Source organism: Thermobia domestica, chromosome 1 (genome assembly GCF_964235325.1).
Source record: "Thermobia domestica chromosome 1, izTheDome1.hap1.1, whole genome shotgun sequence".
In the NCBI taxonomy this organism is placed as follows: Eukaryota; Metazoa; Arthropoda; class Insecta; order Zygentoma; family Lepismatidae; genus Thermobia; species Thermobia domestica.
Genome location: NC_137454.1, coordinates 171,949,611 through 171,974,427, shown reverse-complemented (window position 1 = coordinate 171,974,427; position 24,817 = coordinate 171,949,611). Strand labels below are relative to the sequence as shown.

Below are 24,817 nucleotides of genomic sequence, written 5' to 3'. Positions count from 1 at the left end.
GAGACAAGTCGAGACAGGATTTTCTTGACAAAATTCGAGTCGAGACACGGCTCTTCCAATAGAGAAATATACATTTTTCGAGTCGAGACATCACTTTTACAGCACATTTTCGAGACGAGACAGCCACAAATCTTGTCTCGTGCGCATCCCTAACTTCAACAAACGAACGAAAACAATTTTCTACGTGAAATGTTCAGGGTCGATATCGGCTTTCCTCTTCAACATACAGGGGTCTCCATTAATCAAAAAACTTATTCTGGTATAAGCGATGATTACGTTATTGCCTTGTATAGTGACGACGACTACTGATAGGCTACGGTGAATTGAAGTGGGTCCGCATGGATCATGGCTTACGTATTCAATACCCCACGCCATTTCTAGTGAATCACACAGGCCTGTAGCTAAAACACTTAAGACAGAGGCCGAAATATATATTTATTTAGGGGATGACTTGAGTTCACCTTATATTCATACATACAATGCCGTCGCAAGGGAAATTTCGGGCTTTAACCTCCCGTTGAATAAGATATTATGGAAAACTAAACATCTACTATATTTAGGTACGTGTATATAGGCTATTTTCTATGCGAAAATCACGCTTATCCTGAAAGGATATGAGATTGAGTGTTTGACCCCCAGATGAAATTCTGCTTGCGCCACTGCATATACACATATCAACAAACAACTAAAAGTTTAAAGGGAGGCTGAACATGGTCGCAGGGGAAGATGAGCCCTTCTGGCCGCATCCTAGCTTTAGGCACGGGATCACAACTGACTCTACCATACGAAAGGTGAAAATTCCATCCACGTCCATGTTTCAACATTGAAAGAACATTTTTTCGTTCAAAGCTTTTCGAGGGCAGTAAAGCCAGAGAGATTAGGTTAGTTGTAGGGATTATCGCAAACTTAAATCATTAATGTCGATATTCTATCCTCAATGTCATTGTATTGTATAAGAATGAGAGAGAGAAAAAAGTAAACATTCATTGTCCACCGCGTTCCTTATCTCCGAACCGCTTCAAATTCTTTTTGTCATGGCTGTTCCACTTCTAATACTATAACGCGTTCCATCCCCTTTCGTAGCCATCACCATTCGTAAATATTTAACACTACACAACACATTACGCTTATCTTAGTAGACTAAAATGAAGGAAGGGAGACAACACGTGGCATGCGCTAGGGGGAGATTTTGGCAATCGTAACAGCCTGCCAAACGACGAAGTCATCATTATCCTTATCAAGGAAACAGGGGAGAAATAGAAAGGGAAAGATGAAGTCACCAAGAATTAAGGTCGATGTAATAGGTGTAGATTGAATAGTTTAGGTTTTGTATAAGGAATAAAAGATAGCAGGGAAAAGTCTATTCACGTTAAAAGCTACGAATGAGGAAAGGCGATACGTAAACTCGAAGAAAAGAGAGATGAAAAATATTTTAAAAAGGATGTTTTGAAACTTAAGTTATAGTCTAAAAATTATTCATCAAGTATTTTATGTTGGTGTAGTTCAGGGATGTAGATCGGACATGTGGTCCTTGATTCATTTTTCTACGGTCCCCTGTTCACCTCAAGAAAATATTAATTTACTCGCAAATCTGTTATGTTATTTACTTATTTTCAAATCTGTTAATGTTTAAGAGTGATTAACGTCGAAAATGTTACGAAACCTTTTTTATAAATCAACTTTATAAGATTTTATGGCTTAAACTAACGACAATTTTCAGAAGATCTTTTGCGAATATCTTCCATTGAAACGTATTGCCTCCCTTCTAGCCTCCAACCCGTTAGATATCAAGTTCTCGGAGCTCGTTCACAAGCCTCAAAGAAATGCGAGACTGACACAGAAGACAAAAACGAAAAGTATTTGCAATCATAGGCTGTGCATTAAAATCCCTGGTGTGATTTTTCTTCAGACATTTTATAGAACTCATTTCAACTTCTTCCTACATTTTGTACGTAATATCAATTAATTTAATTAATGTGAGTGTGCATATATAGGAACGAGCAAAGAGCCGCAAGTCGTTTCTGGCTCAGGGGCAAAATAATATTTTAAGACAAAGTGATATGGATAAATGCGTTATAAGAGCATGTATTAAATGTCCTTTCTGCATGGCGTTTGAACTTTATTGATCTGAAAAAATTTATATACTGTATTGGACTTTATGGGTTTCAGTAAGACAATGACTTTACACGAGTTTTAAAATCCTTGAAAAAATATTTCTCTCATCTTGTTTCGCCTGTTAACGTTGTGTTTTTCAGATCAATTATTTATTTTATTTATGCATATATCTGGGCATTAGTGGCCTTAAGCCCGTCACATATGAGGGATAATGTCCTTTGGCGAATACCCTATGCAACCTGGTATTTGCTTGGTGTGAATGACGAATACCCAGAAAAAAACTTCACTCAAAATGACTCACCTGAAAAAAACGGTTACATCTTTTCGATCGAGTGTCCCTACAGAGAATCTAACCCGGAACCGCTCGCACCAAGAGAACACCTTAAGATCAATAAATTGGTAAACGTACTTCAATATTAAACATCATGATTTTTATTAGCAAAAAAGTACAATATATCTAGGTAAGCATTTTCCTCAGAATATTCGTTGTGAGAATATTGGTCTAAAGAGGCACTCGGTCTTGAAGCAGCTTCGTTAAAAATGACTGAGTTCTAATACTCCAATGATTGGCTGGAAGCTTAGGAAGATCCAAATGCGTGTTAAGAAGAAAATCAACATAGGACTTAACTAGCACAACAGGTCAACTTTGATGGCATTTTACACCTGGATTTAATAGGTGTTAGATGATACCGTCTTAAACACAGATAACAGGCACATCAGAATTTATTTTAACGAAAAGAAAACTAACATTTTCAGAAAAAGATGGACTTAACAGTATTTAGCATAACAGTCCTCAGTTAATCAACAACATATCAGTTCGGAAGAGGACTAAAAGGAACCATACACTTGGGATTCATTTTCTTTACCTCTTTCTTCTTCCAACCTGAGACGACGGTTCGCTAGATGTGCTTAAGTCAGTGGCGTACGTAGAATTTCATCTAGGGGAGGAATTTAAAAACTCAATTTCATAACAACAAGCGAGATATTTTACATAGTATACATGCCCTAATATAGTAAATGTTTATTTTTCCATACATCTTGCTCAAGGAGGGGTTAAACCCCGAAACCACCCTTTATGTACGTCACTGATGTAAGTCATACGCTTGCTGAATCCTTGTTCTACTCCAAATTTCCTGTTTCATGTGTCTAGGCCAACAGAGGCCTGAACTTTTGGTAAATAATAATAATAATAAAATAAATTAGCCTTTATATTGCGGCCGGTACTAAGGGCCTTAGGCCTACATTGCAGAATAAGCTTGGTAACCTAAAGATTAAAGAAAATATAATTATGGTAAGGTTTCGATTCAGGTATATTATGATGGTCAACTGCACTCTTTCTGCTTTGCCTGTACGTGTAGTTTCTTTTTTAAAAAATCACATTTCTTCATTTTTATTTGAAAGAAGAATCTAACACGCGGGCCATCACTTGACCATCACTGTTGTAGATTACATAGAATGTTAGGAAAATCTATTCAATCGTCTAGGATGTGTGTAGGACTCAATAGACACACACGATTGAGGTGGTAAAATTTGTTAAGGGCGTAAATCCAGGCTATAAATGTCCATATGAGAGAATTGGATATATATAAAATACTTTAAATATATGTAAAACATCGCTGGCATGAAGGTACCAGATTGTATTAGTCAGGGGTGCCCACAAAGGGGGGCTATGAAGCAAACTGCGCCATTGAAATATTTGGGGGTTAAAAATCTATATAAATATGTTTGAGGGGGTGTAAAAATTAATCGAAAAGAATTTTTTCATGGAAGAACACCTACGGATAGACAATTGAGTGGGGTGCGTCATGGATATGAGGGAAAGGGGGGCACCACTGGTATTAGTGAACCTTCATAGCAGGTTTAGATGCTGTTTGAAATTTTGATTGATCGTACTAATGTGTGTATTCTATGTCAGATGCAGTGGCGGCTTTAGCGGGTAGGCTGGATAGGCACGGGCCTACCCAAAAATTTTGAATATATAGATGCTAAAACATACAATAAAGAGTAAATATATTTTCCATTATTTATATTAATGGTAGATAATTTTTTTAATAAATAGCTTCAACCACCACTGTAAAAGTAATTTCCTACTGTCATCTAATCAATCAAATTTGTATATGTATCCATAGGTAAGGGAGCGGGCCTATCCAAACTTGAAATCATAAAGCCGCCCCTGGTCAGATGGGTAGAGGTGATTTTGCTGAATCATCAAAATTTTCAGGTTTCTTCAATAAGAAAATTGTGAAAAGAGGAATTTTGATGAGCTTTACCTCTACGTTATAGTGAAAGAAAAAGAAGTGATCGCTTTCCTAGGACTAATAGTGAAACACCAAAGATAGCTCCGTCTTAGTGGTGGTCAATGACAATGACATACTGCTACACAGTATTAATATTTTTCAATTATTTTTACCACTTGCTAGAATGAATGGACTGAAAAGAAAAATCAATAGATATTCGGTGCTTGTGAAAAATCGACCGTGAAGAGGGTTACAATAGCGGTGACAACACAGATCTTTGAGGCACTCCACAATATGGAGTCATTAAGTCTGTTTAATATCAAGAATTTATGCACAAAAACGTTTCGTAAAATACATGAAAACGGATAAAAACATCCGTGACAATTGGGAAATGCTCTTACTGCATTTTTGCCATAAAAATCCTTTTTCTTTCTTAAGTAAACTAACACTGCAAAATTTGGCAGCACTGCTTGTGTTGAACGAAATAGTGACATCTGGAAGCAATAGCCCTGATTAACTTTCTTGCCTTGTTCTTGGGGCAGTGAATTGGAGGCGGGACAATGTAATGGTTGGAGGAATCAAATCTTCGCCTATTACGCGGAGGGGTTAGAACAACACTTCCGCACGGTTGCTGGGCAACAGCGTTCGGCCAACAAATGAAGCGCGTAAAGATGGCAGCAGCAGTACACGAATCCCAACAAGATGACGAGCGTCAGACGGTTCAATGAAGGGGGAAAATAATCTCGTAACATATATCTTCGGGCAAAGTGCTCGTAATAAAATCTGCTTTGAATGACAATAGAGAATTGTGTACTATTTTTATATTTGTATTCTCAGTAAATCGAGGCAGTTTTTCTTTCCTTTTTGGAGTTTTGTGCAGCCTCCAAAAGTCAAGTTGCAGTTTGTCAAAATCTTCACTTGATTACGCGCTGTAACGGAGAGCACTTTCAGATATACAATAACTGCATTCATTTTCGCATATTTACCAGCATTTTTTGTTTGAACTTACACTATTATTATTGTTATTTTGGAGTTTAAAATCCCATCTCTAACTAGCGCATGCCTCTGGGTTCGATTCCCAGCGAGGGAGCACAAAAAATTTAATTTTACAATCATTTACTTTCATTAATTCAATCTCCTTTAGAGTAAAGGGCATATTTATGAGACGTTAAACTTAAAAAAAAAAAAAAAAAAAAGATCCTATCTTAGCACTGATAGTATAGCGGTTTAATATGGGATCTGATTGAAAACATACGCACTCCAGAACTCCAACCGAAAATCGAATCCGAATCTCGCGCAAAGGAGGCGATAACTCTAACCATTGAGGAACCCGTTAAAATTATATTGAGTTCGAGTTTTGGGTTGCAATTCAGAAATATTTCTTCTATAAACGTACTAAATTATATGTTGAAAGTATTTTCTATTGTTTTACATGAACGTACATAAACTCGTATATTTTCTATCTACTGTATGACTTTTAAGGTGGGTTTCAAATTATGGACTGCAGCATAAATCTGGTAGAGCTGGTGGATGAATATACCATCATGAAAGACCAAACCCCACAATATAGGCCGCTCCTCACCAAATTGTTTCGCCTCCAATAGAGCTGGATTACAGGACCACCCCACCTCCATGACCTTTGCTTGAACTTATACCGTAAGTACGTTCTCATTGAGTTGGGTGGTTAGCTTACATATGTTCAGTAAGTATGGTCACATATTCAATTCCCAGTGGAGTCAAAATATTTCGGGGCTATCTCATCATCATGGAGCTATAGTTGGGCCAAGAATGATGTATACTTTCACCAGTACTTCCAGCGTATTTCCAGTGAATTTCAAGGTTGCAAACAGGGTCGTTTCGAGCATAAAGTCATGTTTTGTATGCGATGGAACTAGGAAGGAGTAATTCACTTTGAGCTTGCTCTTAACCGTTTTACCACCAATGCTGACCTTTATTCCAAGCAGTTGAAGCGGATGTATGCTGCATTACGACAAAAATATTCTATACTGGTGAACCGAAAACACGCCCTGCAGTAACATGATAACGCAAAACTACACTCGGCTCGAAAAAAAAAAAAAAAAAAAAGCAAGAAATGCAGGAACTTCATGGTATTGAACTGATACTACAGCCGGAGTGTTGTCCTGACCTTGCCACTTCGTATCAATGCCTGTTTCAATCCATGACACACTTCCTAAAATCATGATAGTTCAACAACCAGCAGGAGGTGGATATAGCAGTGACTGACTTCCTTGCCTCTAAGGACAAGACGTGGTATCGGCGTAGAATCGAGAAATTGGCAGGAAGGTGTCTGCAGACAGTCCAACATAAGAGACTATACTTTCAGTGTTGTCTTCATAAATAGGGTCTACAGGAAGGTCTATGTTGTATCCTAAGTGTTGTAGATTTTTGACTCACTCTTGTAGTATATTAGTTTTCTTGGACATGATTTATTCCCAAAAGAAAATACTGTATCTCATTAAAGCCCTATTCTCTATCTTCTTTCGTACATTTTCTTGGTAAAATTAAATTTTAGTGAAAAATTACACCAATACCAATAATGATGACAGTAACGAAAATAACAATAATAAGTAGCATACAGAGTGTAATTTCAGTGCAAAGTGTCTGAAATAATTTTAGTCAGATGAAGAAACATTAAGTAATTGTTACATCTTGTACGTCACAACCATGCGTTCAAGCCTTAGTTTCCTTTCCCTGGGCTAAATCTCATTAAAAACTATAAGGGAGTGACGTATTGATACAAGACCTGCCAAAAACTTGTCTTCTTTGCAATAATCGGCATATCAGTTTAAATGATTATTTTAATTCTTGCATTGTGTTGAGATTCGCAAATTTTGCGAAGCCGATACGGAATGAGACCCATGACTAACTTGACGCTCAGATGTAGCGACAAAAGTACGTATATACTGCGGCTCATATTTCTTCACGCATGACTCTAGCCATAGGAACTAAATACACGTTTGTGATTGCTTGCAGTTTGCGATTGTCCAAACCTTTCGGTGTATGTATTGTGTATTATAGTAATAGAAGAAAATTATCACTTTGTTGAAATTGAGAAGAAAATTGAAGAAACAGCTGAGAAATTTATATCATGTGGGTCAAGGTGGAACAAAACGATCCCTGCGGAGCTTCTAACCCGTTCCTACTCCTACTCCTACTCCTATTCCTCCTACTCCTATTCCTCCTTCTCCTACTCCTCGTCCTCCTACTTATACTATGGATTCGTATAGCAAAACTGCACGCGTAACGTAAGTAAATATAACTTTTTTGAGTATTATTTTCATCTTATTTTAATGAAAAAAGTGTTACGATTTTAAAAAAAATTAAAAAATCATTGAGTTGGGTTTGAACACACGCCAAAAGCGATTATTATTACTATCCCTTTGGACAAGTACGTTCGGCTACACGGACTGACAGGAACAGGCATTTGATTTCTGCTATATATATGCTACGTGGCGAGAAACGGATAACTTCAACCAATCAGAACTGCGTATTTAGTTCATATGGCTAGGGTCAAGCGTGCTTAAAAAATATGCTACTGTGGCGGCTGCTAAACATGTGGTACTCTATTTATTAACATCGTACTTTAAGACAGTCCTGTATGATTTTCTCCCTCGTATATTTTCATCTTTAGACTTACGAAAAATTTATTATTATTATTATTATTATTATTATTATTATTATTATTATTATTATTATTATTATTATTATTATTATTATTATTATTATTATTATTATTATTATTATTATTATTATTATTTAGCGCTACAAGTGCGAAGGCTTACTAAAGTAATTCGAATAAGAATTTATACGTATGTTTAGTGTAAACTCCATTTAAATATCTATGCATTTATGTTTCGATACTTGGGCAAAAGTCACATTCAGTCAGATTTACAGTCTTATGGTGCTTAAACGACGATCTCTAAAAGATACCATAAACTTACATAACGCCCACAAGACTATGGAAATCTGGGTTCTGGCCAGACGACATAATTAATGTATGGCCAACACATCGTCTTTCATTGTCGTTATTTCTGGCCTTCTTGACTGCAATTCGCTGCTTCTTAATTGAATTAGCTCTCCAGTTAACTCATGATCCTGAGCAAACATCAACATTTTGTGTTCTCCAAGCTAATCAAAGCAGATATTGAGCGCAGTAAAGGAACCAAATTTCTTTAATAGTCATATTCACAGCAGAAAAAGTAGTGTCATACTTAAATATTTGTTATCATTTTATGTCTGATTTTAGTATCAATATCCTACATTAGACGTGAGAATTCTTTTAATTTATTTTTATTAACTTTTTAAACTGATTTCGTAGCTGAAGTGAGCATGCTTCACTGGAGCGATCGTTTCCCAGTGAAATATTCAAGTAGTTATTTTTTTTCTTCTTTCTTTCATTTATGTCTGATCATGATACTATAAAAGTTGGCTAGTAAAATCAGTGACTTAGCTATTAACGAATTCCAAACCTATGGGATAATGGTGACGAAACTCTCCTTCATTTAAGCACTTACACTTTCCTTTTTATGGCTTTATCAGTACGGTATACGTTTTTGTTGTTTCGTAATAAAAAAAAATAAAAAAAATCCAAGCTAGTTTTCGAATCGTACTAACTGTTGGGTGTAATGAAAAGGCAGATTATAAAAATACCATAATTTCACTCATGTCTGTTTTTTAATACCTAACTAGGTTCAGAATTTGGACAACTTTGTAATTTTATCCTATTACTAATTGTAACTCGATAAAGTAAAACGAAGATTACTGATATTTCAGCCTATTAAGAGGTATGGCGTATTAAGGACGATCGGAAAGTAAGGCTCCAAAGCCTGCAGTGAAATGTGTATATATTATTTCAAACAACCTATATAGCCAATACATTAGGTTATTTTTTGACATAGTCGTCATATCGGTTGAAGCACTTGTCAAACTTGGGATGAATTTGATGATTACCTCCTGGTAAAAATCCTGTATTTGCGTGTTCAACCATGTTTTCACAAAGTGTTTCACCTCCTCATCTGAAGCGAAACGACGGCCTTCTAGGTGCTCCTTCAAGTGCGAAAACAGGTTAAAGTTGCTTGGAGTGAGCTCCCTAGGGAAGGTGGTCTCGATGATTTCTAAGTGAAACTGCTTCAACAGCCTGGTGATTTTCTGGGCTGTATGCGGACGCGTGTTGTCGTGGAAGAAGATAACGCCCTCGGTGAGAAGTTCTGGCCGTTTCCTGACGAGACATTACAGTCTCTCCATAAACCTCTACCAGCTGTCGGTGAATTTCAGCCGCAGTTCATGTTTCGCCTACAGAAATCGAATAACTGAGCGTACTTCTTTGCCAGACCAGTTGTCCAAACGAGTTACCATTTCTGTTCACCTACAACTAGCCCTGATAGTTGGTTGAAACTCTGCATAGTTGCCAACTCCATGCATTAAAATTAACACACACTTCTCACTCCTCTGTAACCTTAGTTTCTGATCTTCCTCCTAGAAGCCTTTCATTTAGGTGATGTTTAGTTAGCATATCGCCATCTATCTGATCTCCTACACTAGAATTCGCTACTTCATTATCTCTAATAACTTCCAACTTGGCCCAAGATGATGAATTACCACGCAGAATTATATGTATCCTCCGGAAATCGAGTTCGAAACATAACATGAGAAATGGCACGAGAGCTATCCACTCTGGCACATGATGGCACAAAATTGTATCTCCATTACTCATCAACATGTAAACTAGCCTTGCTGGTGTAATTTTGGTACACACAAGCACATTAATCTATGTCACACATATCATGTCAAGAAAAGATGAAAAAAATCTAACCTCATAATACATTTTCAAGTTACTGTATCTCAATATTTATCAAAACTTTCCTCAGAAATGTTAACTTCAAATATGTAGTATATTTAGTATATTAAATATCACAGCTAACTTTATGCTGCAGTAGTAGAAGTAATCCCATCCTGTCAAATCTTTAAAATCATCTCTTCCTTTCTTTAAACGAAAATAAATCTTTTACAGAAGGTCTTGCTTGATGCTATTAAGTGAGGTTCTTTTAGTTAGTTACTTCAGAGAGAAAGAAAGAAAGAAAGAAAGAAAGACCGAAAATGAATTTGCATTGCATGACAAGAAATTTTGCTGTTGCCTTATAACTTTGATGGACTGTTGGCATCTGAAGAATAGAACGAGAGGAAGGAAAAGAAGAAAAAAGTGTTAAACGCTTAACATGTTTAACTTTTGAATTTAATTTTCCCACAACGATTTTCCTTACTCCCTTCGTGTGCCCCCAATTTAGACAGCAGAAAGCGAAAATTGAATTTTAGCCTTTACAAAGTAAAAGAAGGGCAAAGAACGTAAAACAAAGAAAAAGAAAAAAGAAAAGTAAGAGAAGAGAAAAGAAAATTGGAGAAAAATTGTTCCTTAAGAAGCTTCGGAGAAAGAAAGAAAGAAAGACAGAGAGAGAGAGAGAGAGAGAGAGAGAGAGAAAAGCTGTTCTTTTTCATCTTAGAAATGCGAATTCTACTATTGCTTGTCATTACAATTATTTTAGTATTGGAATAAACTTGGGATGGCCAAAATTTTACCGGAATCCGAATTATTTCCCGGAATCGGAAATTTCACCTTCCGGATTTCGGAAAAATTTCGATGTCGGAAAAATTCCGGAATTTTTACGAAATCCGGAATCTTTCCTACTTCACTTTCCGGATTCCGGAAAGCAAAAACTCCGGAATTGGCCATCTCTAGAATAAACTATCAAATCTCGTCTAGTTTTAAAAGTACAAAAATATTCAAACCGAACTCTGCGACTTACATCACAGTGACCATCAAATCTTTACCCTTAGCTATGAGCAGAATACTGATACGCTCACTTACATAGACCTGTCAGTTGCCAGTGGTTGCGACATACTGGTGTGTTACGCAGTCCGATAGGGTGTGTCACAAAATTTTAGAGTTTAAAAATCATGGAGGATTTAATAACTAGTTAAAATTAATTTTGAGACAGATTGTACTAGTCAATGCCTCCAATGGGCCATTCTGTTCAGTACTACATAGAGAAACTACTTTATACAAATTTACAGTCTTCCATTATTATAATTTATATTATTATTATTATTATTAACAAAAAAATCAAACAAGTGTACAGCAATATTATGGAGGTTCAGTAAGATGTGTCGTTAGTCTAAAAAGGTTGGAAACCACTAATTTAATATAGTACAACATACTTCAATATAGTACTGTTTATTTTTAATTTTTTACAGCTGATATGCTTTTGGCACCTTAATTTGCCATGACTTCTCATATCAGCATTTTACAAGGTATGACTTGTTGGTTAATTGGGCAATTGGTTGAAATTTAGTGTCCCTTTCAGCACCTAGATTATATGAAATGTAAACCTATATGGGGGATCCAAACTACATGAGCTCCTACTGGGAATTGAATTCGAATTTCCGACGTCAAAGTCGCGTACAATCGCATTTTCTTTGTTTATTTCTTCTTAATTTTCGAGGAGTAAATTATATATACTTATTTCTTCTCTAATGTGGCATATTTTGATACAGTTTTAATTCTTCTGGAGAAGAGCACGGTGAAGGAGCGCTTATTTCTGGTGCTTGTTGATCCCCGGCCAAGTAAGTTTGGAGTGGACAATGTCATGTCCATGGATTTTCTCGAGATACTTCCGTTTCCTCTTACATCCTCATTCCACAGATTTTTCCATCATTATTCACTTAATCACCAGTCTCTCTCAGCCTACAGGGTATAATCGCGGGTCGATAACCTGAAAGATGTCATTTCCTATTCCTTGTGGAGTTATGCTCGAATATATAGTTATTCGGAATGCACTAGATTAACTTGCCACTCTCTACACTTACAAGAATGTTCTCAGTTCTTAGGTGAGTGAAGACTTTCTTCAGAACATCAATGAGTGAGAAATGAACTTCAGCTCTGGTCCATTCTCGACATTGACGAAAGGAGTATTGAAAATACACTTTGATTATCTAAAACATGTAGACTCCTTTACTCTTTTCAAAGCGAAAACGAAGATCTTCAAAGAGACAAATTCATCTCCTTCGATTTTGTTAAGGGATTCTTTGACATAACCCTTTGACATAACCTTTACTCTCTGGTCATGATATCATAATGAATTATAATTCATTTGAAAACGTTGTAAACTATAGAATCGTTTTATATATTTAACCATGCATCGTATACAACGAATACTGTTACTGAGGTTTCAAGAATATGAAAACTTCAGAGCACAGGGAAATTAAATTTGATTACCAAAGATATACGAAAAGGTGGTATAAACCTTATACGGTACGTTTAAGTTCATATTAGTTATTATTATTATTATTATTATTATTATTATTATTATTATTATTATTATTATTATTATTATTATTATTATTATTAATGATAGCTATAAGAATTATTTACAATATCTGTACACGAATCTTTTAAGCTCTGACAAAAGCCTCAGATAGAAATGTTAATAGTGAAATGTACCCAAAATGACCCAAAAAAGTAGACTTGATTCCCTTGTGCACTGAGCTCGCCATATACCTCCTCAATAATCTACTCTGGCAACGTGTGAGTAAAGCTAGGAGCCCGAAACGGCGCGGCGGCAGGTTGTTTGTCCGGCCCAAAAACATGTTATAAAGTTTTTCGATTCCCATTTAATAATAAAGAAACAAAAATACGTAAAAGAAAATGAAAAAAAAGTTTGGAAATAGATATATATACGTTTGTTAGGTTTTCTGCACCGAGTGATATCGGAAGTGATACCTAAGAGAATATGTGTCTCTATGTGTATGTGTCGATCTATAAATAAAAATAATAGTAAATCTGAAACATTGGAATACTTTGTATGTTATGTTGTATTATGTTTAATACTTTAGTTTGATGTTTCCTTTTGGATTACGTAGTAGAGTCCTCGAATTTGATATGTGACCAGTTGCAGTAACTATACATTACTGGTCAATACTCATTGACATGAGCAAATGGAGCACAGATTGTGGCAACGGAGAACAATACACAGACCCCTTACCGTCAGCACACATGGTCTCAGAGAAATGCAGACAATAGCATTGGCCATTTGTGGGTGAATTCGGGATTATATCTCTCTCTTTTTCTCTTTGGTCGATAGTAAACTTCACTCTGTATTTGTGTGTGTTGGGTTTGATCCAAGTTCGAACCTATCTTTACACGCCCTCCTTCATCCCTTCCGGGTTCTCGTACCCTAGTCCCCTACCACCTCTCCTTGTTCTCTGCCCCTGTTCCTGCAATTCCTTTTAACCTCGGAACTTGCCGACCGTGTAATGGGGTCTGCACCTGTTCCCTAATTCACCAGTTCTTCGACAGATGGTGGTAGTTTCGTCGGAACACAAAGTTATGTTCCTGAAAGCATTTTCTCCACTATTTCTTTCGCATAATAGGAAAAAAAGTCCAAAAAATATGTTCTTCTGGTTTATCTCTGTCGGGTGTACTAACTGCCAAACTAGATTCCTGCAAACAAGTGTAGTAAAATTAAACATAATGCATGGTCTTTTAAAATTAATATGTAGCCTGGCAGTTTATTACCATACACTACAACATCTATGAGCTACAGAAGAGTTCTTATCATTAGCCCCCAGTCTCTCTGGACAGTTCTTACAATATATTTATCCATCAGTACGTAAGTAATATCCGGAGAATTAACAAATTATGTCTTGTCTTCAACCATACATTTGAAATTAATGTAAACAAAAATAATTTTGCAAACGAAGAACCAGTAGATATAACAGAAACGAGAAAACATCTTTCATTGATTCTCGCGAAACTTAATTTTGAGCATAGAGTGAAACAACCTAATTAATATAGGCAATTTTCACATGTGTAAAAGTATACTATTTCTCAACTGGAGACGCATTTTGATGGAAAGTGTCAACAAGGAATTAAAGGTTGACTTCAATATAACATGCTTTCTCATCGTTTGGAACGTCTCTCTACCTAGGTATATTATGAATCCTCTATATCCTAACATCTTCACTAAACGGCTATCAATAATGAAGATTTCATATGTGCACTAAGCAGGTCAAACCTACCAACTATGCTAAATTTCATGAACATCAGATGAGTTTCATCGATCGTGTTTTGATTAAGTCCAAGTAAAACTCACAAAAATTTGATGGCCAATAATTCGAGACTCAAACGTTTGCACACCATAACATTTCATATGCTTACTAAGCTCGTCAAGAACTACACCATGGCAAGCTGAGTCGAAATCCGATAAGTTTCAAGAATCGCGTTTGATATATGAATTTCGTGACACTAACCTTGCCTTATTCACCGACATCTATTTTGGTGATTATTTAATCTGATCATAATGCGTCACTGCATTATGTCTATCTTAGCAATAGCTATTTTCACCACATATTGCAGATAATACTACATCTAGTATTATTAATGCAGCTCTAAACAAGAAAGTGCATAACCATATACTGACCGAAAAAAACTCTATTCTTTAAATGAATCAATAGAACCTGATATCTAATTTAATTCCCTTTATAAATATTCTATATCTGTAATTTAATTATATTTTGCCAGATAGTTTCTATCATATAATGTTACCCACAAGTCAATACAACCAGAAAGAAAATAGCATTGAGAACTACATCACTAAATTTAGTAAATCAGGAGGCGTAGATTGAGAATTATTATATTTAATGGCAAAGTAATACATTGCATCATTCAAGTGTCATTTGAAATGTTGTGTTCATCTGACGTTTTATCCTCTGTTATAGCGAATATCCTAAAGATATAACAGAAACGTAGCAAATATTTTGTTACTTTTCTTTTAAATAGATTTCTTTTAGAAATTCTGTTTCAGAGTTTTCGCTACTTCTTGTACATTCTTCCTCTGAACAATATGGGGAAATCAAAATGGGGAATACAACTAGCTAACTAACTCTATGGCCTGTAGAATTTGGAGATTCAATGCCGCTCTCACAAAAGCTCTCCATTGACTTCTGTCCTTAGCAGCTTGATCCAGTTTCTACCTTGCATTCCTATTTCTGCGAGATCTATCTTAATATTGTTCCCCCATCTGCTCCTAGATATTCCTAATTGTCGTTTTCCAATTGGACTTTCAGTTGAAACTTTGAAAGCGTTCCTACTTTCTTCCATTCTAGCTACATAACCTGCCCAGCTGAGGCTCCTAGACTTAATGACACTAACAATGTTTGGTAAACTATATAAATTATGCAGTTTCTCGTTATGAAGTTTTCGCTATTCCCCATTTCCGTTCCTCTTGGATGTGAATATTCGTCTCCCACTTTCTTCATTCCACCATTTCACTCATCTCTCATCACCGTCTCCTTTAGCCTAACCGGCATAACCGTGGGACGTAAAACTTAAAGATTTCATTTTTTTCAAATATCTTTAATCTACGTTCTTCCCTCAAAGTAAGTGACCATGTTTCGCAACCATACAGGACAAAAGGCATGATTATCGTTTTATATATTTTAAGCTTCAAACTCCTCGATAGAATTCGCGATGATGAACGATTTTAAACCGAATAATAACACAAATTCCCTGATTTAATTTCTTCATGGATATGGTTTTGGCCTGTTAATATTAATTCTACATATTTGAAAGTATCCACTTTTCGAAGGTATTATTTGATATTTTAACGCATCCATAATGTGCAGTATTACACAACCATTCTCCACATGAAAGCTCGTGGACAAGAATTTCCTTACTCGGACTTTATTTTAGGATTAATTTAAATGTGTCTTAATTAATCTAACTAGCTTTTCCGGAATCACGAATTCTGTAAGAATGTACCGAATCGTAGGCCTTTCTAAACTCAATTAATAATTGATGTACCGGGGTATTGTATTCCCATATTTTTTCGAATTTGTCGAATGGTAAATATCTAGTCGATAGTTGATCGATTTTTTCTAAATCCGCACTGATTGTCTCCAATAAATTCATCTGCGTATGCGGTCAATCTTGCTAATACAATGTTTGAGAAGATTTTATAGGATGTTCACAGAAGAGAAATGCCTCGATAATTATTACAATCAGTTTTGTTGCCTTTCTTATGAATTAGAACAGAGATGGCTTTTTTCACCATTGTTGTAATTCCTTCTTGTTCTAGATAAGGAGAATGAGTTTGTGTATCTTGTTTCATAATTTCCCCTCCAACTAAAATTAGCTCAGCTGGAATTTCGTTTACACTTGGAGATTTTTAATTCCTGTGTGTGTTTTTAATTCCTTTCAATCTCTGTATCAGCGAAAATTGTTCCGTCGGCTTTCTTTAATATATAAGCGCGAGGTTGATAGCCTTTTCAACTCAGCCATAGCCATCGCCTCAACCACCTCAACAACGACTCATCCATCACACCAGACCACTCCAGAAGAACGACGCACCTCAGCCTTGATCCACTTGAAGCGTTGGGCCCGGAAGCAGTGGCAACGTACCAGAATTCCCCAGTTCAAAACACTTTGGAACCACCTAGTATCCAGAGTCAGGAAAAGGCTCCTTCGAATCAAAATCAGAAACTGGAACCTCCACCTCCAGGAGCTAGATGCACCCAGCAGGCAATTCTGGAAGTTAGTGAAAAACATCACAAGACCAGAAGCAAACTCCAGAACACTCACACTTCAAACTCCACAAGGAACAATACACGAACCGGAAGAACAGGCAGAACTTTTCGCCCAGACCCTGGAAACCACCTTCCAGATCAACGCTACCAACACGCCAGCAACCACCACTGCAGCAGTACATAGATCCTACCACCTCTCCCGAATAGAAGACCCACCTCCTCCAGAAGCCCTCACAACACCGCGGGAGATACAAGCAATCATCAAGAGGATCAATGCACACCGGGCTCCAGGTCAAGACCGAGTGACGCCGCAAGCATTGAAGCACCTCCCGAGAAAGGCCCTGGTCCTACTCTGTAAGTTGTGCAACGCCATTATGAGAACCGGACACTACCCAGAAGCCTGGAAAGAAGCAAAAGTCATAATGCTGGCCAAACCAGGAAAGAAAAGATCAAACCCGGCCAACTACCGCCCTATCAGCCTGCTCTCGCATACCAGCAAGGTGTTTGAAAGAGTACTGCAGAGCAGACTTCAGCAATTCATAGAAGATCATGACATCATCCCGGACCACCAGTTCGGCTTCAGGAAAGGACACTGCGCGGATCAGCAGCTGGTACGGGTGGTAGAGAAGATATGTGACAGATTCAACGAGGGAGGCCACACCTTGGGGCTTTTTCTCGACATAGAAAAAGCATTCGACAAGGTGTGGCACGAAGGCCTCTTTCACAAGATGATGCTCCAGGGCACTCCGCACTACCTTCTGAGAATCATCAAATCCTTTCTTCAAGGAAGAACCTTTCGTGTTGCCCATGCAGGACACCTAACACCCTCCAGACCTATCCTAGCAGGAGTCCCCCAAGGATCCTGCCTATCCCCAACCCTCTACGCCATGTACACGGCGGACATTCCCACAACCCCCAACACAGCGGTAGCAACATTCGCAGACGACACGGCAATCTTTGCCAGCCATGGAAACATCAGATACGCTGAACTATACCTCAGACGACACGCCGAACTTCTCCACCGATGGTCTGAAGAGTGGAAGATCAAAGTCAGCGAACAGAAGACCTCAGTAGTAAACTTCACAAGAAACAGAAGAAGGGTTCACGTCAGGATCACCATGGCTGGAACACCCCTCCAGAACCGAGATGATGCCAAATACCTCGGAATAATACTGGACAGGAAACTTACATTTGCTCACCACATACATTCCATCGCCAAGAAAGCCAGTCAACGCTATCAAGCCTTGCTACCGCTACTCCTCTCCCCATCCCTCACCCTGAAAACCAAACGCCATATATATCAGATGAGCATTCGTCCCATCCTGATGTATGCCCACCCTGCATGGCAACACGCAGCAAAAACGCACCTCAGCCAACTACAAGTCATCCAGAACAGAGTAGCCAGGGCTATCACTGGACACTCGAGAGACACTCGCCTCGAGCAAATACATGAAGATTTGAAACTCCCATTTCTACATGACTACAGAATTCACAGATCAGCCAACTTCTGGAGGACAATCAGAGCCTCACCACACCAACACATAGCCACCATAGGAACGGCCAACCCAAGAAGACGAACTTACAAGATGCCGCACCCCTAAAACGCACAACCACTAAACTGACATAGGAACAGCAAAAGAGGAGCGCGACAGTTGCGTCCTCTCTCACAACAAATACGCACGCAAAACAAACGACAGTCAACAACACAAATGGAAGGCAAGGGCCCAAGCCCGGTACTTAAATCAACCACAAAAAACCGCCAAGAAAATCTCTGCTCTGATAGCCTTTCTTAAATTCGTTGATACTTTACACATGCCCCGAATGTTTTTTGTTTGTTTGCTTGCTTGGTTGGTTGGTTTTACTATTATCTTCAAGTTCCCTAATTTTAGCTTTTAAAAAATCGCGTTTCTTTGTTTTAAAAGTTTTGGAAGTTTCCCGCCTGATGTCAACGAAATTTTGTGTAGTTATTTCATTCGGATTTTGTAGCCAACGAAGTTTCGTCTGTTTCTCTTCTCTGCTAGTTTAGTGCATTTCTGGTTGCACCATGGTTTGTTCCTACGTATTTCCGCATGTCCTAATTTTTCTTTTGCTGAAATTTTAATGCTATCTCTAATTGTAATCGAAGTATCGTCAATACTAGTGCACTCCAGAATCTATTGGATACTTCAATCTGGTATTCCTCTCTCACCTGGCTTTCATCTAATTTCTTTAAGCTAAATATCTCTGTTTTCAGATATTTCCTTTATTCAACGACAATCTCTTTCTTATTACGCTGCCACCAAGTAGTGATCAGTGTCGCAGTCAGCTACTGTAAACGACCAAACATCAGTTACGTATGTTAAACTGTCTTCTATTTCTCAGAAACGTTCACAGAAGCATGGAGAATACAAAGAAAGAAAAAAAGTACTTTTTTTTTTTTTTAAACGTAAACATAAATTTTGACAATACACATTATATTACATACTTCGGAGAAAAACTAGTTATAAATTCTTACGCGCCATAGTATTGCCAAAATCAGAACATTCTAATCACTTGATATCGGTTCCATGCACCTGGGGACTTGGCGAATTGTGTGTGTGTGTGTTAGGCGGGCTAATATAACATTGCAGGGACAAAAGGGCAAAACAGAAAAGGAAAAAGAAGATCGTACATATATAGTGTCTACTATGTATCTTCTTTGTTTTTTCTTTCTTTCTTGAACGTTGTTCCCTCTCTCTATGCATGTTCATGCGCTATTCGAAAGGAAGCAAGAAGAACGAAGTTGTTGGAAGGGGGGAAGAGAAGAAGGAAAAAGCTTTGAGACGAGAGGAGTATGGCTGATGTTGCAAAGAGGAAGAAAGACGCGCCGTTGAGACGAGGAAAAATGGCGACCAGGGGATAATGAAATTACGTTTAAGGCCAACGACTACAAATAGAATTAGCACCCAATGTGTTGTTCCGCTAGTTGTCTGTGCCGGGCGATCAAGAAAACAGCAAGCATGCTAGGGCGGGACTTCAGCGGTGTAAGGCGAATCATATATAACTAAAGTACACATCGATGTAGTAGTAGTAGTGGTAAATGGCGGCACAGGGATGAGATCATTTTGTCTTTGCTTCTTTACTTTGGAAGACGTTTTCTTTCTCATATTTAAAATTACGAAAAAGGAAAAACGTTGCAATGGAAGTTTGCATGACACAAAAAAAAAATGTTTTCCCCCTTCCTTTAAACCTTAATTTGAATAGTTTTTTTTTATTATTATTTTCTTGTTTTAGGAACACTTACGGTTTCAGTATTTTTATATATTTTTTTCTTAGGTTTAACTTCCTTTAGTTTGGTTTTCTGTACTCAGTATTAAGAAGAGATTACAGTAGATTTGATATTGGAGTACAGTAAATTTTCAAACAGTGGTGTCTATAGAAATGTTTCTTAGGGAAACGGGAGTGGTTACTACTACACAAGATTCTAGGTCAAATGAAAGTAACTTTTTGAAATAAGTATGTATTATTATTAACCCCAGTTTAATTTTTGTTGTTGTTAATAATAATAATAATAATAATAATAATAATAATAATAATAATAATAATAATAATACCCTTAAGCAGGTTTTAAAATAAATAGTGGATTCGTGAACTCTAAAGTAGAATCAGAATCACACACGCAGTGACGTAACTATTGTGCGGCAAACGGGGCTTGTGTCCCGGGCGCCGGATTGGGAGGGCGCGAAATTAAGCAAATATTTGAGGGAAAGTTTTTTTCGGTTGGTTAGGGGGGGGGGGCGCTAAGGCGTGTTCTTGGCCTGGGCGACAACTAGCCTAGTTACTTCCCTGCACACACGCTTTCACCTGGATCGACTCCGAGTCTTTAGCACTAAACGAAGAGGGCCTTATGCAGAGTTGTTCTGACGCGTGATTAGTGCCATACTAAAGAGTTCGACTAACATATGTTTCCTGCAATAGACAGGTCTTTAGTATGACACTATTCATACCTCTAAACGACTGTGCATAAGACCTAGAGACTCTAAGGATTTAGCTATGAGGAAATAATTTATAAATATGCCTTCTTTATCCAGGTAATAGGAGCAAAACTCTCTTTAGAATAGAAAATGTTTTAAAATCTATAAATTCATGTGTGATAGTCGAATTCAGAAGTATCATGTAAACCACAAAACAATATTCCCTAACTTCTAACAATCGGTTCACTTCACTTCATACATTAAAGTAGGGGAAGTAAATTCTCCTTGTAGCCAATTGAGGCCTTGACACTATTTGCAAGTGCTTAAGTTCCCCTCTAAAATGCCTAGCGACGTTCCCCAGTAAGCAAGCACGTCTACGATAAGTCTAAATTTACCTTTAACTTTCCTTGACAGACTTAACCTTAGATATTCTCTTTGTGTATGGTTTAGCTAAGTGTAAATTTTAAGTCATGTTTCAAGTCCTGATACCCTTCACGTATAAACCTGAATACGCTTAGATCAAATGTCAGAATAAAAGCTGCGCAAAAACACGTGAGCATTGAACTTAGCTTTGCAGATTCTGTCTGTGTTAGGTTTTAGCAAGTGTAGATTTTAAGTCATGCTTGACAGGTATTATTAAGTATTCTGCCTTTCGGCAGATCCTAGAGCTAAAGAGTTACTATTATTATTATTATTTTAGATTAGGCCTGGAAATGTTTCTTCCACGTTTTTTTTAACTCCCAACATTTTCTTCCGTTTCTCAAATCGTTGATTAGTTGTGTTCTTCTTCTTCCTATTCCTCGCTTTCCTTCCATACTTCCTTCTATGGCGGTATGAAGAAAATTTCTTCGCAAGATATGTCCAATCCAATTCTCCTTCCTACGAAAGATGCTGGCTAGAAGTGTCCTCTTCTCTCCTATCCGTTTTAAAACATCTTCGTTTGTTGTTCTCTCTGTACATTTTATCTTCTCCATCTTCCTTCAACACCATATTTCGAAGCTCTTTAAATATTTCTTCTCTAACTTCCATATTGTCCAAGTCTCTGAACCATACAGTCTTATACCTCAGATATAGCACTTGACAAACTTCTTCCTAAGTTCAATATTGAGCCTGCTAGTTAAGAATGATCTTTTCTTGTTGATATAACTATATAAATGAATTTGAAGGTTAGTCTTTTATTACCATTATTTGCAAATCTGAAGCAAGCTTGCAATCGAGAAACTAACAAATTTGCTATAGCAGCAGTGTAAATGTAAGCTTATGCAAACCTACAGACCTACAAACCTTGAAGGCTTCAGTAAGGCTTTCAAAAGTCTTGAATGCTATTAGGGCCTGTTTTCAAGATGATATTACGTACAAATTTTTTTAAGATATCATAGTGATTAGGAGATCTCGCGGTTTAAGCCTATTCTTCATAATCTTGATGTTGCAAAAGTATAGTAAACACAAAAATTAGAAGTTAGAGTCACCCGCCAGCTGCACCAGATTTAAGTCTTTGTCGTGGTTTGGAGCTCACGTTACTAATTAGTTCCGTCCTTTCTAACCTCGGCGTGGCATAAGAACTCAAACATAAAAACTCAAACTTAAAAATAGAATCATCTTAGAATTTTGCATCTTACTGCTCATCTTTTTCTTTCCGCTAAGTTGTGTGTTGGAAATAAAATCTAATCATAGCATTACAAAAATTAGATTACAAATTCATTAAATTATAATCGATGTTCCAAGAGGACTGATTATTTTGTTTCATGTATTTTACAAATTAATAAATAAATTAATTAAATCAAAAAATAAAAGGAAGAAAGCCAATCAAATTAACTTTATGAAACTATCCCTACAAAATTTTCCATGGTAGTCGGCGAGAATCGTATATTATACAGAACGCACCTGCATTTCTTTGGAAGTTTGATCAACCATATTATGTTTAAGCGTAATAATTGTTAAAGTTATGATTTGTAACTAAACAATTGAAACGTAAGAATTCTAAAACGATTCTAAAATCACTAAGAATTCTAAGACTACATATGTACGTATAGAGTATATTTCCTTGAAATAATACACAGAAACAGATAGACGGAAATGTCTGTCAATTAAGGATACTACAATTTTATTGTAAAAAGAAAAAATCTATTAAAAAGAAAAAAAGACCGTTATGTCTAACAAAATTTCCAAATGAGTGAATTTGCTCTAACGCCCTTATTAAGAGTATTATTGTCAGGTTTCTTGATGTATTGTTATAATCCCAGAAATAAAATTATCTGACTATTTTGTGGTAGTAAATACATATTTGTAATATTTTATTTGCCATATATCGTTCTACCAGCTAAAGAACTTGTTTTCTAAGTTCTAACACTTTTTTCTACATACATAGCCTAGATGTAACAATGCAAGGGTTGTTATACTCTAGTAAGTGTTCTCAAAACAGGAAATAATAGCATAATTGGTGTTCTTGGATATATTAAGTTGTAAAACAAAAATAGAAGATACGGAGAAGCTAGAAAATAATATTATACAACACACAAGAACAATAAGCGACTGTTGATTGATATTATATAATTATTTAAAAGAAAATAGTGTTAACTTAGAAAGAGAAAGATACCAGTGAATCAAGATACATTTTGTATGGGATATACACAATGCAAAGTAATTGTCAACTAATTATGGCTAAGTGAGATGGGAAAATCGAGATTTGTAACTCCAGCGAGATTGTATGATTGATTTGTGCAGTCACGTTGAAAAAAAAAAAAAAAAAAAAACTACAGGCAATTACGCTTAGAGATTAAAAACCTTTATCAAGAAATAAACAAATTACTTTAAACTTCTTACCTGTTTAGTCACCGAGTCTATTAACCGTACGTAAATATCTTGTTCTTGCCTAACACCTGAAAATAAGAATAAAAATAAAAATAATTGATTGTATCCATAGCAACAAGTAAATACATATTATTTAATATTTCATAGTTGAAATATCTTGCTAAAATGACGTTGCAAAGTTGACAAAATTAATAGAATGCAAAATTTAATCACACTTCGAAAATTTAATCACATTTTCAATTTCTACAGTGCAGCAATTCTATCTCCGACTTTGCGAGCTAAGCAAGTGAATTCGAAAGACCTGAAATGAAGAAAGAAGAAGAAGAGAAAAACATTAAAAACCGCATTTTTTAGTATAGCTTATGAGGGACATGTTAGATTGTGTTGGATATGACTATCTCATTGTTTAGCTTCAGGTCCGAATATAACGAAGTTTGAAATGCAAAAATGATCGAAAAAATTACGATACATTTGAGTGAAATGATCGAAACTAATCAAATAATACAGTGAAACTATAAAACTTCGTACAGCTATTACCTTACACCTGTTTTGTTGATAATACAGGGTGGCCCAAAAGTAGGATACAGTACTGTACTGATCAACTCATTGCTTTTATATAATTTCTTATTGTTATTCACCAGATAGATTTAGTTTCTTTATTATTTGTTCTTAATATCTTTTTACTTACACCTTAAGCTTGGAACATCCGAAACAAATAAACCCATAAGCTACAATGTTAGGCGTATACTTGAACAATGCAGCTGTGTATATCTACTTTTGGGCCACCCTGTATATTTGTATAATCGGGTTTCAACTTGAGTTCTACAAGGTTGTAGATGTAGTCACAGTCAACGAGGATACTGGGTGCCAGCAGCGCGCTATTCTGAATAAGTAATTTTCAACTTTTTTCTTTCGTTTCTTCCTTCAATCTCTCTCTCTTTCTTCTTCTAATTTACTTCCAAGCTACACTATGTATAAGTGTAAAGTCTTGTAGAACAGCTATGTCCAACCGTTCATCTGTCGACAGATACCACAAAAAAACGAGCTCCTTCGTGGCTAAGCGGTTAGCGTACGCGCCTATGGCGTGGGAGACTCGGGTTCGATTCCCGGCGGGAGTTCATGTGG

The 24,817-nt window shown here is 36.7% G+C and overlaps 1 protein-coding gene across 4 annotated transcripts in view; it reads right to left on the bottom strand.

Annotated features, from left to right (window-relative positions):
- Positions 1 to 24,817, bottom strand: part of kn (EBF transcription factor knot) — a 464,407-nt gene that overhangs the window by 348,038 nt on the left and 91,552 nt on the right. For all 4 annotated transcript variants that reach the window (XM_081766742.1, XM_081766732.1, XM_081766749.1 and 1 more), the window contains exon 4: positions 23,705 to 23,760. In XM_081766742.1, the coding sequence (XP_081622868.1) occupies positions 23,705 to 23,760 (56 nt within the window). The remainder of the gene's footprint in view (positions 1 to 23,704; positions 23,761 to 24,817) is intronic.